This window comes from Uloborus diversus, chromosome 2, assembly GCF_026930045.1.
Source record: "Uloborus diversus isolate 005 chromosome 2, Udiv.v.3.1, whole genome shotgun sequence".
NCBI classification, from domain to species: Eukaryota; Metazoa; Arthropoda; class Arachnida; order Araneae; family Uloboridae; genus Uloborus; species Uloborus diversus.
Genome location: NC_072732.1, coordinates 171985754 through 172001077, shown reverse-complemented (window position 1 = coordinate 172001077; position 15324 = coordinate 171985754). Strand labels below are relative to the sequence as shown.

The 15324-nt window shown below is 39.3% G+C and overlaps 1 protein-coding gene across 2 annotated transcripts in view; it reads left to right on the top strand.

The window, feature by feature from the left end:
* LOC129216152 (diacylglycerol lipase-beta-like) overlaps positions 1–15324 on the top strand; it is a 107584-nt gene that overhangs the window by 78209 nt on the left and 14051 nt on the right. For both annotated transcript variants that reach the window (XM_054850311.1, XM_054850312.1), the window contains exon 9: positions 14853–15262. In XM_054850311.1, the coding sequence (XP_054706286.1) occupies positions 14853–15262 (410 nt within the window). The remainder of the gene's footprint in view (positions 1–14852; positions 15263–15324) is intronic.

Below are 15324 nucleotides of genomic sequence, written 5' to 3'. Positions count from 1 at the left end.
GAAGACACAGTTCTTGATAAAAACACAGGAAATTTATTTACACTATGTACAGGAGAAACCGTTAACAACTGCTAAATTATTCATCAGCAATTATCACACAACACCGTAAACTCAACGTTTACACACGTATTTACTTCCAAATACGAAAACAACACAGCGAAATGCCTCGCTATAAACAGAGCTAATACACACACTCAGTTCGAAATCTGAATCGAAACTCCCCGTTTATCCATCGCTAACGGCTTTTATAAACATCCAAGAATTTTCTACAACATTCTTTCAGCTTCGAGAAATGCGTAGACCGTTATCAAACTTTATCAATGAAAATAAAAAGAATAGGGGTTGTATACTTTAGCCATATGTTAAGGGGTTGTATATTCATTACGGGAAACTATTTACAGGTTACGTTCCTACAATAATTACTATTTACAAGATTTGTAACATTGCCCCCTTCCTAAGGACTGCACGTCCCGGGCAGTACAATCCCCAGAAAGGGTGCCAAACTTCTATCACAAGTTTACAAATATACACATTAATTAGTAACTAACAGATACAGAAAACACAATAATAACAAGAAATATTACTAGACATTAAAAGCAAAAAAAATTATCTACAACTTTTATGTTATCAACCATGGTTGTTTACGTAATACTCATGAACTATGGCCATAGTATGGGGCTAACCGATCATAATGTACAACCCTAGGTTTTGCATTAGGTGATTTTTGGATCCTCACTACGACGTCATTTAGTCGGTTAACGACTTTGTAGGGTCCATCCCAATGCGACTGCAATTTGGGTGAAAGACCTTTCCGTCGGATGGGATTCCATAACCAAACCTTGTCGCCTTCGTTGAATTCATGTCCAGTAGATCTTGTGTCGTATCGGGTCTTCATCTTCTCCGCCGCGATGTTGATTCGCTCTCGTGCGAAGTTATGAACGTCTTCCAACCGGGCCTGGAGATCCTGGATGTACTCCTCAGGCGATGAAGGCGCATCCGGAGGACGACCGAAGACGAGATCACAAGGTAGCCGAAGCTCTCGTCCGAAGAGCATCTGAGATGGGGCATATCCGGTAGTCTCGTGGACAGCACTGCGGTAGGCCAGCAGGAACAAAGGTAGCTTCTTGTCCCAATCCTGTTGATTTCTGGATACCATAAGCGAGAGATTATTTAGGATCGTGCGGTTAAATCTCTCCACCATGCCGTCCGATTGTGGGTGTAGTGGTGTTGTCCTAGTTTTCTCAATTCCGAAAATTTGACATAGGCCCTTAAACACAGCAGAGATGAAGTTCCTCCCTTGATCGGAATGAATCTGCAAAGGTGTTCCATATCTCGAGATCCAATGTTGGACTAGAGTCTCTGCTACGGTGGTAGCCTCTTGATCTGGAATGGGATATGCTTCCGGCCATTTGGTGAAGTAGTCGATGGAAACAAGAATGTATTTGTTCCCATCAGCAGTTCTTGGTAGAGGACCCAGGATGTCGATCCCAATTCGTTCGAAAGGAGCTCCAACGTTGTATAGATGTAGCTTCCCTCTGCTTCTCTTCTTCGGTCCTTTACGAGCAGCACAGGCGTCACAAGAATGGCACCACTTCTCCACGTCATCCTTCGCCTTGCTCCAGAAGAAGCGTTCCCGAACTTTATTGAGGGTTTTCAAGACACCAAAATGTCCTCCAGTCGCACTACTATGTATTTCTTTCAGAACATCTGAAATCCTTGATCGGGGAAGTAGTAACTGCCACCTAGATGTTTTGCCGTCGTCGGATTCCCATTTCCGGTGTAGCACGCCGTTCCGTAAATGGAGTGAGTTCCATAAAGCCCAGTATCTTTTTGTTGCGGGACTGAAGATAGAAACGTCCTGCCAGCTAGGGCGTCGACTGTTACTTTCCATGAACTCCAAAATTGGTTTTATGTCGGGGTCTTCAAGTTGATCTTTTCGAACTTGGTCATCACTCCATGGATCAGGTTCTGATGATGTTGGAGTCACTGTCACCTGATAGGCGGTAGGGCTAGTCGTTCCATACTGTTTCTCGATTCGGGAACAATAGTGGCAGTTCTCAGGACAGGGTCTCCTTGATAAAGCGTCAGCATTACCGTGAGATAACCCTTTTCGATGCTTGATCTCCATGTCATATTCCTGGAGCCGCTGTATCCATCTGGCTATCTGGCCTTCTGGATTCTTGAAGTTCAAAAGCCAAGTTAATGAGGCATGATCTGTCCGAAGCAGAAATTTTCGGCCGTAGAGGTAATGATGGAAGTGTTCTACAGCTTTCACTATGGCCAGTAACTCCTTTCTGGTGACGCAGTAATTTCGCTCCGACTTTGATAAGCATTTGCTCCAGTAAGCGATGACATGTTCATTTCCGTCAATTTCTTGGGATAAAACAGCTCCGATGCCCTCGTTGCTCGCATCAGTGTCTAGGATGAAGGATTTTTCAGGCTGAGGATAGGCGAGGATAGGCGTTGATGTTAAAGCCTCCTTCAGTCGTAGAAATGCATCTTCGCATTCTTTGGACCATTCAAACTTTTGCTTGCTCTCCGTCAGCTTATGCAAAGGTCGTGCAATGTTGGAAAAACCCTTTACAAACTTCCTGTAGTAGGTGCAGAGCCCCAGGAAACTTCGCAAGCTGATGGATGTTTTCGGGACGACTCCAACTCTTGACAGCAGATACCTTCTCTGGATCGGTTTGTACACCTTCAGAAGAGATGATGTGACCAAGGTAGTTCACTTCCCGGCGGAACAAATTACATTTGGACGGGCTTAACTTCAGATTGGCTTCCTTAAGCTTTTGCAGCACCTTCGTAAGATTTGCCAGATGTTCTTCGAAGCTGCGTCCCACGATGATGATATCGTCTAAGTAGACCAGACAGGATTCGTAAGAGAGTCCTCTTAACACTGTCTCCATAAGACGCTCGAACGTAGCTGGTGCATTGCAGAGGCCGAAGGGCATCACTTTAAACTGCCATAAGCCTTGTCCAGTTGTAAACGCTGTCTTCTCTCGGTCATCAGGGTGTATCTCAACCTGCCAGTAGCCGCTCTTCAAATCCACGGTCGAAAACCACTTGTGTCCGGAAAGAGTGTCCAAGGTGTCGTCTATCCGTGGAAGAGGGTAACTGTCTTTCTTGGTGATTTCATTCAGCCGTCGGTAATCGACACAAAATCTGGTGGAGCCATCTTTCTTTCGGACCAAGACGATGGGAGAGGCCCAAGGACTGGATGAAGGTTCGATTACATCATTCTCCTTCATCTCTTTCAGAAGGGTTTCAACCTCTTCCTTCTTAGCGAACGGTAGTCGTCTTGGATGCTGTTTAATAGGGGGGTGTTCTCCAGTGTAAATCCTATGCTGCGTTAAATTCGTACGGCCAACATCCTCCGATGTAGATGAAAACAGATGCTTGAAGTCGTCCACCAATTGTTCCGCAGCAGTTCTTTGATCCTTCGATAAGGGTGCACTCCCAATTAACTTCGATGTCAAGGACTCAGAAGACACAGTCTCGGGGGAATTGATTCTTCTAATGATGCAGTTTACGGGAGTACAAGTTGCTAACACTTCGCCTTTCCGGATATTCCTTGGCCTTTCACTCACGTTGGCGACTCTCACAGGAATTACATCCTTGGAAAGGTCCACAAGCGTAGATGCCACCAGCACTCCTTTTGGGTTATTGCTTAAGTTGGGGTATTCAATGAGTCCAAATCTAAAACTATTGCTTTCTTCAATGGAGCCGGGTATTAATGATTCTGACCTTGAGGGAATTGATAAATCTGTTTGGGCAATTATTTGATGAGCGGATTTTACATCACTTTCTGCGGGAAAGACTGCTATGTCTTCTCTCGTCGAGTGCAGCTCGTTAGTCTTGAAATCGAGGTTGAAGTCATACTTCTTTAAAAAGTCCAATCCGAGAATGAAGGGGTCTATGATAGCAGCAACGAATGCGGTATGATGGTAAATGGCATTTCCAAACACAATTTCTAAGTTCACTTTACCTTCAATCTCGATCTTGTCACCTGTCACAGTTTGGAGGGTAACGCAGGGCGGCGTCCACAGAATGTTGAGTCCAAATTGACGAGCCACATCTGTTCTAATGATCGTAACATTGGCTCCAGTGTCAATAATCAGTTCGCAGGGAAACCCGTTTACATATGCGTAAACAAACAGTCCATTACTGCCGCCACTCGTCGATGAAATCTGGAAAACTTTAAGATGGGGCTCATTCCAATTTGGCGACCTCCGCCCCGCGAGATTGCCATGGCTTAGTTTTCCTGGACCTGCGAGGGAGAGGTGCTCTTCCCTCTGGTTTCTTGGCGAGCTTCACAGTTTCTTCGCAAGTGACCCTCGCCGCCACATTTCCAACACTTAAGTGATTGTCCATTTTGGTCCTTGGGAGCCGAAGTCCTTTTGAGGATTCCTGCAATTTCTTTTATTTGCTTTTCCAGTTCAGCAAAGCGTGACGAAACCGGGTCAGGCTCATCAGTTTTGACGCCGCGGATCGAATGGCGATCCTTGCGGGTTGCTTGCTGGGCGGCCTCCAACTTCATCGCATACACAACAGCAGAATTCAGGTCTTTGACATCCGCCATCCGTAGAGCTTTCTGGATTTCCGGATCTCGAACCCCGTCGATGTAGTAGTTGAGTGCCAGGTTGTCCCGAACATCCGCAGGACAGTCGCAAAAAGCAAGATGAGACAGTCTTTCGATGTCCGCCGCGAGCTCTTGCAGGGTTTCTCCGGTTCTCTGGAAACGGGACTTCAACTGGAGTCGGCTGAAATCTTTCTGGCACTTCTCACCGAAGCGAAGCTCCAACGCAGATGTGAGGGCGGCGAAATCCAGGCGCTGGCCGTCCGGAAGGTTCTGAAGAATGTCCGCTGCGTCACCTCTCAGGGATGCTGCAAGATGGCAGGCCTTGGTAGCAGAGTCCCATCCGTTCGCTTCCGCCACTATCATGAACTGAGTTTTGTAAACCTGCCACGAAGTTTTCCCATCAAATGTGGCAAGTTTAATGGACGGTCGAGCAACCGATGTGGGAGCGCCAAACTGTACAGAGCTGCTTTCCGCGGTCGCCAACCTCCTTTCCAGGTCTTTAAAGATGTCTTCTTTAAGTTGATGAAATTTTCTATCTTCTTCTTCCAGTTTATTTTCTACAGCATTGCATCGGCCTTCCACGGAACTTAATTTTTCTTCAAATTTCTCTTCGATAGCATCAACTCGATGCTCTATCTCATTAAATTTATTTTCCATCACAGTCTTTACCGAAGTAAGATCGTTTTTAATTTCCTCTTGGTTAGAAACTAGGTCATTTTTCAGCACCGTTAAATCACTTTTCAATTGGTTTTGATTAGCCGCCATATCATTTTTTAATTGTTCTTGATTAGCTGCCATATCATTTTTTAATTGTTCTTGATTAGCTGCCATATCATTTTTTAATTGTTCTTGATTAGCTGCCATATCATTTTTTAATTGTTCTTGGTTAGTCGCCATATCATTTTTTAATTGTTCTTGATTAGCCGCCAAACTTTCGGTCAAGTCACTTTTCACGGCATTAATTGCTGCCAGATGTTTTAATTGTTCATCCATTGCGCGAGTAATCACCATAAAAATAAAGTCCTAATTCAAAAAAGTCTTTATGAAAAAATGTCCAAAGTCACACTTACTCCAAGAAAGTCCAGAAGAAGCCCCACGTTGGGCGCCAATTGTAACGGATTCGGTGCGACTTCCACTTTCTTGAAATGAAGACACAGTTCTTGATAAAAACACAGGAAATTTATTTACACTATGTACAGGAGAAACCGTTAACAACTGCTAAATTATTCATCAGCAATTATCACACAACACCGTAAACTCAACGTTTACACACGTATTTACTTCCAAATACGAAAACAACACAGCGAAATGCCTCGCTATAAACAGAGCTAATACACACACTCAGTTCGAAATCTGAATCGAAACTCTCCGTTTATCCATCGCTAACGGCTTTTATAAACATCCAAGAATTTTCTACAACATTCTTTCAGCTTCGAGAAATGTGTAGACCGTTATCAAACTTTATCAATGAAAATAAAAAGAATAGGGGTTGTATACTTTAGCCATATGTTAAGGGGTTGTATATTCATTACGGGAAACTATTTACAGGTTACGTTCCTACAATAATTACTATTTACAAGATTTGTAACAATATAAATATTTACATTAAGATAAATAAAAATAAATAAATAAATAAAAATAGATGAAAGCAAAAAAAAAAAAAAATCAATAAATAAATAATAAAAATAATAATTTTAAAAAATTAATTAAAATGCTTAATGCCTATATATTAAAAAAAAAAAAAGTTGCATAGGTACTAGTGGTTTTCTGTAAATTACAGCAAGGCTTGTTGTGCCGTTAGTTGGTTCTCTTCTCATCCTTTCAGATTATTTCACAAAATGCTGCAAATAATTATAGAACACAACATGAAGTTCATGAAAAAAGCATACAGAAATGAATCCGTGCAGAACATTGTTGATAACTTCGCCAAAATTTTCTTTATTTAGCGGACTTGTGACATGAAATATATAACTAATGCAGTTTTTATTGGGGATACTTTGCTAAATAAAAAATACTCTGGCAACGGATATTTCTGTAATCTAGCTTGGTAGGTGAATCACCATCACCAGGGGCCTGAAAAAGGGGGAGGGGGGAGAAGAGAAACCTGTTGGCCCGGGCCTGAGCTTGAAGTGAGCCCAATATTTTTAAAACAAGGTGTGAAATATATGGGTAAACACTATGGAAGGGGGCCCGGAAAAGTCATTTGTGACGGGCCATAAAATTTCTGTGCACGCCCCTGACCATCACATAATCTGTTCTTTGGAAACAAGTCGCGAGCTAAAATATTTTTAATTCATTTTCCCCATTCTTTCGCATTTCCATGTCTCTGCAAACTTGTTAAAGTTGATTCTTTCCCATTAGCTTAGAAGTGATATTTTATGAAGAACTGTGTGCATCAAAGCATGGTAGGTTGACTTTCGAAAGTAAATCAGACAATTTTTGAAACAAAAATCCAGTATAATCCAGCATCCAGTCTAAACTGGCGATACTGTTCGAATCAATGATTCATGATATTCATGATGCTGAGAAGGCGAATCTTGACACTACCATTCACAAGTCGTTTAATGTTAAAGCTGTCAATTTGCCCTGTTTCAGAAATCTCATAGGGATTTATATGTTGATAGATAAAATCAACAAGCCTTTTGACATTTTCCCCAAAATACTGGCTAAGATTAACTATAAAAATAATGATGCGGGACACTCTCACAGGGATCCATTAAGTGAGAACTAATAAGACCGCGAAACACATTGCATATCATTAAAATTTCATGATACTTTAAATGCCTAACGGCAACATACTTTTTCTCGTCTGCCCTGCAAATCGTCTGGCACTTTTCTGTAACCGTTGAATCGTTTGTTTCAAATTTATATCTGACTTTGCAGTATTGAATTTACCATTCTTTTTTTAAAAAAACAAATTTACTTTGAATGAATTTTTCCTACAGGTAAGGACACTCATTTAGTAGTGCCCTTATCCTCTCTATGAACCGTGTAGCATAATTGATGCACTCAAATTCACGAAAGACTGGAAACAGTAATTCAACAGTCTGAACGTATAATTTGTAATTTTTCTTCGCGATCAGCAATAATCAAGTGTTTTACAAGTGATACCAGTGAACGAAACACTTCCCAATACCTGCACAGTTCCGATTTGTCACTACATCCCTTAACAAAAACTCAATGTCTGTTTTGAAGCTTTCAATATTTGTGCGTAGCGATTGAATCATTATTTGACTTTTTTCCTCATCCTTTGAGCCAAGAGCATTCTGAACCATCTTTACTCGATTAGCAGAACTTCTCTTGCAGTCTAAAATCAACATCTTATAACAATTTTCTCTAGATTCTCAATAATTTTCCGCAGTCTTCACGGCTTCTTGTGAACTAAAAGCAGCAGCAAGTACTTTGGGAGATAAATGTCATAAAAAAAACAACAAAGATTCATTATTTCTTTCGGAAGCATAGAAAATAATGCGTTCATTATACATTGTTACGAGAAATTGTTTTATTTAATTAGTATTAACCAATGCATTTTCATCTACATTAAGCATTGAGCATCAATTCTTTTATTTCTGAAAGAATAAATCCATGCTCAGAATTTAGAAGAGGTTTTAATATTTCATTTGCCTTTTGAAACAGTTCAAATTTTGAGGATAGATGTTGCGCAGACTGTGTATTGATTTCTCGCTCATACTTACGAATATAAGAACTTATACAGTTTGGATGTGCATATAAACTCGCAGCAGTCTGTGCATTTTTTTCTACAATTTCTTTTAGCGTTTCTCCTCGCGTGTACTTCTTGTAGCACTAGTTGCTGCAATGACATCCTATATTTTCTTGCAGCGTTTTTCAATATTTCGTCTTTGCGTATTTCAGCAGCTTCACGAACTCATTTTTGTCGGAGAACATAATTTTTTCTCTTGATTCCTTTTGACAAACTACATATTCGTTTGTCAAAACTGTCTTCAAGTACTCCACTAATTCAATTCAATCTTCAATTGCCCACTAAAACTTTCTGAACTCAGTTTAGAAATATCAGCCATTGCTTAAATAGTTATTGTCACAGAGAAACATAAAACAAAAAGTTTTTGAAATTGGGGAATATTTTTACTCGAAAACAATTACTTTGATTGCAGACGATAAATAACCTTGAACAGTGGTGGAGCTAGGGGGGGGGGGGCTGTAGAAAAAACTCAATTGCCAGTGGTTTTGACATGAATGCACATTTTAATACAGTAGCTTATGCATATGAAAGGGCTGTTTTGATCAACAAATCCCTTCATAAGGTTTTTTTTCATCAAAAAACCCCCTTCAGAAGGTATTTTTGATGAAAAAAAACCCTCCAGAAGGTATTGCTGTCTGCGCTGGTGACATTGAAAAATATTGATTTACACAAAAATTTTACACTTTAAAATCGCTTGGTTTCATTAAGAGTTATTAATTTTGTACACTTTTTAGTAACTAGAATGGTAAACAAAAAACGTCGGAGATATCTCACGTAAAAATTGCGGAAATAGCCAGAGCGGCTTTTATGACGTAGCTATTACATTAATTGACTTTCTAGGCCCCAAAAATCTCAGTTCAAAACTATAATTAAATTTATAGGTACGCACGTTGCGGAAAACGTAATGAGCAAGTGAACCAAAATGGCCGCTTTCTTTGATGGCCTGTAAAATTATTTCGCGCAGGATTCAACATGTCTACCCAAGATATTCTCACATTAGAACACCTACAGATCAAGATTCTAAAGAGAAAATCTCTGGACCTAAAAATTTTTACGGGCATACATTGTGGGGCCTGGAATATTACATCCCTTTGCTTCTCTCTACCTCATATATAGTTTTTATCTACTTGCGTAAAACTGAAACACTTGCTATGGATTCAGGCGCTTTGTGATTCGAGAAAAACATTGCCGGATTTTTAGAGATAAAGAATGGAATTAATATAAGATTGAAATCAGTATTTAAGTTCTGTGAATGACATACGATGAAAGAAATTCGGAATCGGGGATATTCTACGAGTTGTTATTCTTCTCGTATGTTGAGAAACAAATTCATTCACACTCCAAAAGCACGAGAAGATAACCGCATTACAAAAAAAAATTGAATTGAATCTCTGAATTTGATGTCATGAAATTCTGTAGCACTAAGATTTTTATAATGTGTAATGTCGTGTGGTCATTACGCATTAAAATGGAAAAGCACATTAAATGAAATCAATTCACGCAAAATGAGGTAGTTTGGAAAATGGATCATATTTTCATTAGAATGAAGTTTAATTTGATATTGATGATGAAATTTGACTCTGAAATAATTTCTTGCCTGCTGGTGTGCCACAGCAATACAGTAGGGTAACGACCCTAGTTATTGGCACTGTAAGAGTTTGTCCTTAAACTTACCTCTGTTTTCAGTACTTAGAAAAAAAATAGTCTCTTGCAAATATTTTTGTATCAAAGAGTGCACATCTGTGCATCTATTTGGTTCACTAAAATCAAAAATATTTGAATCGATACTTTTATAAAAATATGTATATAAAAAGTTACCAAAATCACCAGTAATTGGCACCTTACCCCAGTGTTTGACACCTTGTGATCCAGTAATTGGCACATGTTAATGGAACTGGAAAATCACTTTATTTTTTTACTTTTAAATTACATACAAATTTTATCATCATAAGAAAGATGAGTAATGTTAATGTAAATAGGTAATCTTTACTAATAATTAAGCAGAAAGTCTCTCTGTCCGGATCTCTGTCTGTCAGGATCTCTCTCTGTCAGGATCTCTCTCTGTCCGGATCTCTGTCTGTCAGGATCACTGTGACGCGCATAGCGCCTAGACAGTTCGGCCGATTTTCATGAAATTTGGCACAAAGTTAGTTTGTAGCATGAGGGTGTGCACCTCGAAGCGATTTTTCGAAAATTCGATTTTGTTCTTTTTCTATTCCAATTTTAAGCCCATTTTTCATATAAATTTGATAACATGAGGAAGAATGTGTTTATCTTTCTCCTTCTTTATCTTTACTAATAATAAACCTGGAAGTTTCTCTGTCTGGATCTCCCTTTGTCCGGATCTCTCTCTGTCCGGATTTTTGACTGTCTGTCAGTAACTCCGTGACGCGCATAGCGCCTAGACCGTTCGACCGATTTTCATGAAATTTGGCACAAAATTAGTTTGTAGCATGGGGGTGTGCACCTCGAAGCGATTTTTCGAAAATTCGATGTAGTTCTTTTCCTATTCCAATTTTAAGAACAAAATTATCATAAGATGGACGAGTAAATTACGAAATTATCATAACGTGGAACCGTAACATGGGCACAAGCCAATTGGCGAGATACGAAATTATCATAACGTGAAACCGTAACATGGGTACAAGCCAACTGGAGGGAAAATTCGCCACACAGGCGAACCAAAAGACCTTTTAATTTTTCTATTACGGGCAAAGCCGTGCGGGTACCACTAGTTTTATATAAATTAATGCTAAATCACTCTTCTTTATGTTGGAAATGTATTTTAGAGAAACAAAAACATAAATTTGGAATGTTCCATGGGAAAGATATTGAAATTAATGCTGTTTCATCCTTCGGTTTACAGTTTTGATTTTACGAATGCTACCAAATTAGGTTTGCCCCAAGTATAGTTAAAAACTCATATAGCATACTTTTTTGCATAAGTTTTCCTCTTTTTTATTTATGAAATGCAACAAGTCAGTTTTCTTTCTCTTGAAAAACCACCCGCTGCAGGCGGCATTGAGATACCGTGGGTGGCGAATGGGGGTTAGCGAGCGAATCGAGCAGAGGACGGAGCCCCCTGTATAAAATTAATTACTGACTAACTTTCATTTGGATTTTTTTCTGGTGAAAGTCACTCCAATTGACAAAAAGCCGCAACTTCAAAAAAATTGATGATTTTGATGCTTTTTTTTTGACAATTATTGTACAAAAGCTATCGATTTCAATTTCCGCTTTATCATATTCGTAATCTACGCAAAAAACTGAAGATAATGACACTTCACTCAGCTTTATCGCGGAAATGACGCTATTTCCCCAGTACTTGGCACACATGTTAATTACTGGGGACTAGCAAAATTGAAGCACCAGTAAATGGCACCCATCATTATTTTAAAATTCCAAATAGGGACGAAAATATTCTTGTACACAGTTAAAGTAACCCCTTTCAACTAAACAAAACTTTTGACAACGAAAATTTAAAATATGTTTTAAGTCAGATTTTAATGGATTTTTGTGCATGCTTCCCTTAAGCCAGAGAAGAAGCTTTTGCAACAAAAATGGCTGATTTGACACAAGCCACAATTGTTTCTCTTTCCTACGAACTGCTGTCATTTAGTAACATGAATTGAAGTTATAATCTTTAAAATAAATGTACATATTCAGTTGGTACATAGCCTTCTTTTTTTAAAAAAATTGGATACGAGTCTTTTTTTAGGACATTTTTGTTGGAAGTGCCAATTACTAGTGCCGTGCCAATTACTGGGGATGTTACCCTAATTGTTACTCAGTTAGTAGTCAAATGATATTTTCCACAAAACTTGTAGAACATAATTTAAGGCTTAAGAAAATCTGCATATAGGAACCACAAATGCTGTTCGACGCAAAACCATGCTGCTGTTTTTTCTTTTTGCCTCACAAATATTCGTGGAAGAAAATCAACAAACGACCAGCAAAACGGAAATCAAATGAGTTTTGCCTGCAGAAAAAAAGGTGTTCTTAGTTCCTTTGATTTGATATAACATCCAGGGATGCCCATCCTCTCCAAGGGCAATGGCGCAGGTCACTGATCTGAACAGATCAGTGGCGCAATCCTTCAGATGCTACAGGGGGTGCACCCCCAAATAAGCGCCTCGAAAATTGGATCGAAACTCCTCTAAAAGTAAACCTCATCCCCTCCTGGTCACGCCCGTTGTTAATTTGTGAATCGGTTGTGGGAATGCAGTATCTCTGAAAACGACAACATCATATGGAAGTTTCCAGAATCCGGATCAAACTGTTTCGAAACAAATTCAGTTTACGACGTCATTAAAACCGATGAAGAAGAAAGCGACAACTCTAACAGCTAAATGAATGCATCTGCTTCCACTGAGAGACTGATGTCAACATTTTAATCTAATCATTGCTGGAACAGTACCTGTTTTTCACCCTAGAGTATCAGCTCTGAGTTGAAAGTATTTCGCTCAAAAACATTTTCTCGAATCGAGTATTTTCCTTAATAGTTATTTGGGATGAAAGGCAGACCGAAATGCCTGAGGACACACATTTCCTTCATCCCATAAGCCAACTTTTAAAACTCTTATTTTAAAACATTAAATGACTTAATCCGGAAATATGTTAAAACCACTTACGTTTAACAGAATTTGATTACAACCAACCCTCGATAGTTCGAAGTTCCAAGAGAGGGGTCTAAAACATTCGAGTTGTTGGTTGTTCGAGCTATGGGAAGTTCCTACAGCCTTCTCAAACGTAGGGCACTCAATGAAAACTTCGAGTTAAATGAATATTCGAGTTATAAAGCCTCGATTTACGAGTTATAGCAAGTTGACTGATTACATCATTTCAGGGATTCTTAGATTCAGCCAATCCAGAAGGAGAATTTCCGAAAAATCGTGGCCTCAGAGCAACAGTAGGATATCTTACTGTTATTCCTAGGATTAGACGGATGTCTTTCCGTTGCTCTGAGGCGACTATATTGCAAAAAGTTATATCCAACTAGCAAAAATACCCGGCGTTGCCTGGGTCAGTAATAATTATTAGAAAAAATCGTTACTTGCTTTTGTTTTCTGTTTTAAGTGAAAGAATTTAAAACACATCTTTTTGACGTGATTAAAAATCGAGTTTCTTCCTTACCCATAAAACTAAAATAGCAATAAGTATAAAGAACAAAGTAATATTGATTTAGAAACGAAAGCACTATATTTAAGCATATACAAATTTAAAAAACATGAAATTAATCTTCTCATATTTAAAAAGATTAATCTGTTGATACTTTTTTTCTAACATGGAGTCTAAAACCTTCTCTGTATGGCTAATGAAGTACGAAGTGATTAAAAAAAAGTAGCTGCGCTCGTAATCCCCTTATACTTGCTTTAGTTATTTCGGGAAATTTCAATCATTGTGGCTCTTGGTGCGATTTTACCGAATTTGCGAAAGTCGTTTCGGGGTACCTTCGATGATGCTCCCCCATTCTTTCCTTACTTTGTAAAACGATATAATATTAATTTTCGTTACAGAGATATCGTCGCTAGATGCTGAGATATTTTTGGTCACCATAAAATGGCGCTAAACAGTTTCATCCGAAATGTTACCAAAATAAGTAATACAATTTGGTGATTGTTTGAAATTGTGCAAAAAGGAAAATTAATGGAAGTTTTTGTGCTGTTTATGGATTTGCCTAATTTAGTTGCTGGATTATTTAACACAGTAAAAAAGGTCTTTTGAAAATTCTTTGATTGGCGATATTTTGTTTACATGGTGAAAGCTGAGAAACATTATGACGTAGTCTTCGGCTTCAAAAACAGCAACGTTGAAAAAACTGCCAAATGCATCAGCTACGGAAATCTTTCTGCAAAAATTTTGGCGATCTGCTGGTTGTTTGGATAATGAGTAAGTGTTCAATCAGCATAAATAATAATAAAAACCATTAATTACATTAAAGTTCCGTTTAAATGGAAAATCATCAGCCAAATCATGTATTATTTGCCAATCTTGTGCAAAAATCTTACTTCAAGATTTGACTTGAGAAAAGCCTTGAACAATCACGAAAAGCAAAGAAAGTCAACAATACAACAATTGTCGCTATCGACAGAGAGTTGAGATGATACACTAAATACTGTATTGAGTTGAGGAAAGCCTTCGAACATGGATCTAAAAAGCTCATAACTCGTTTTTTATTCTACTTAGAAATTTCGAACAGGTGCCATCATCAGCAGAAAAATCAGAGCTTTCGATGGACATATAATGTAAATATGTGCAAGTATTTTTTCATCCCAATATTAGAGAATTTATACAAAAATTGTGTTTTATTGCCCCCTAAGGGGGTTTTGCCCCCCATAACGGGACGAAAACTACCCTATGTGTTATTCTGATGCATAAGCTATATTATTGTAAAGTTTCATCAAAATCCGTTCAGTAGTTTTTGCGTGAAAGAGTAACAAACATCCATACATACATCCATACATCCATACATCCATCCATACAGACAAACTTTCGCATATATAATATTAGTAAGATAGGATCTGTGCGAGTTTAATATTTTTTCGCTTCCAGGTGCTGTTTTCGATGCCGCAAGCGGTCCGGCATCGTCCTGGGCGACAACTGCTGCGGGTGCAACTTATCCGGCCTCCGTGTGACTACCCAACTTCCCTACGAGGACCTGGTGCACGTCAGTTTCGTGGACAGAGTGTTCCAAGTGCCGTTCTACGTGACGTACGATCACGAGACGCAGGCCGTGCTGGTCACGGCCAGGGGCACGTTCTCTGTGGACGATGTGCTCACGGACATATCTGCCGGATTCTCGCCCATGGACGATAGGGGGTCGCCGGAGGGCTCTCTTTGCCACCACGGCATGCTTACAGCTGCGCGAGAGATCAAGGCGAAGCTGGAAGAAGGTGAAATACTCCAGGAAGCATTCAAAGAAAAACCAGACTACCAGTTGGTAGTTACTGGACATAGCTTGGGTAAGTATTTTTACCTAGCTTTATGTGCTGTGAAGCGTCACTTATTGTTTAGAAGGAGACTT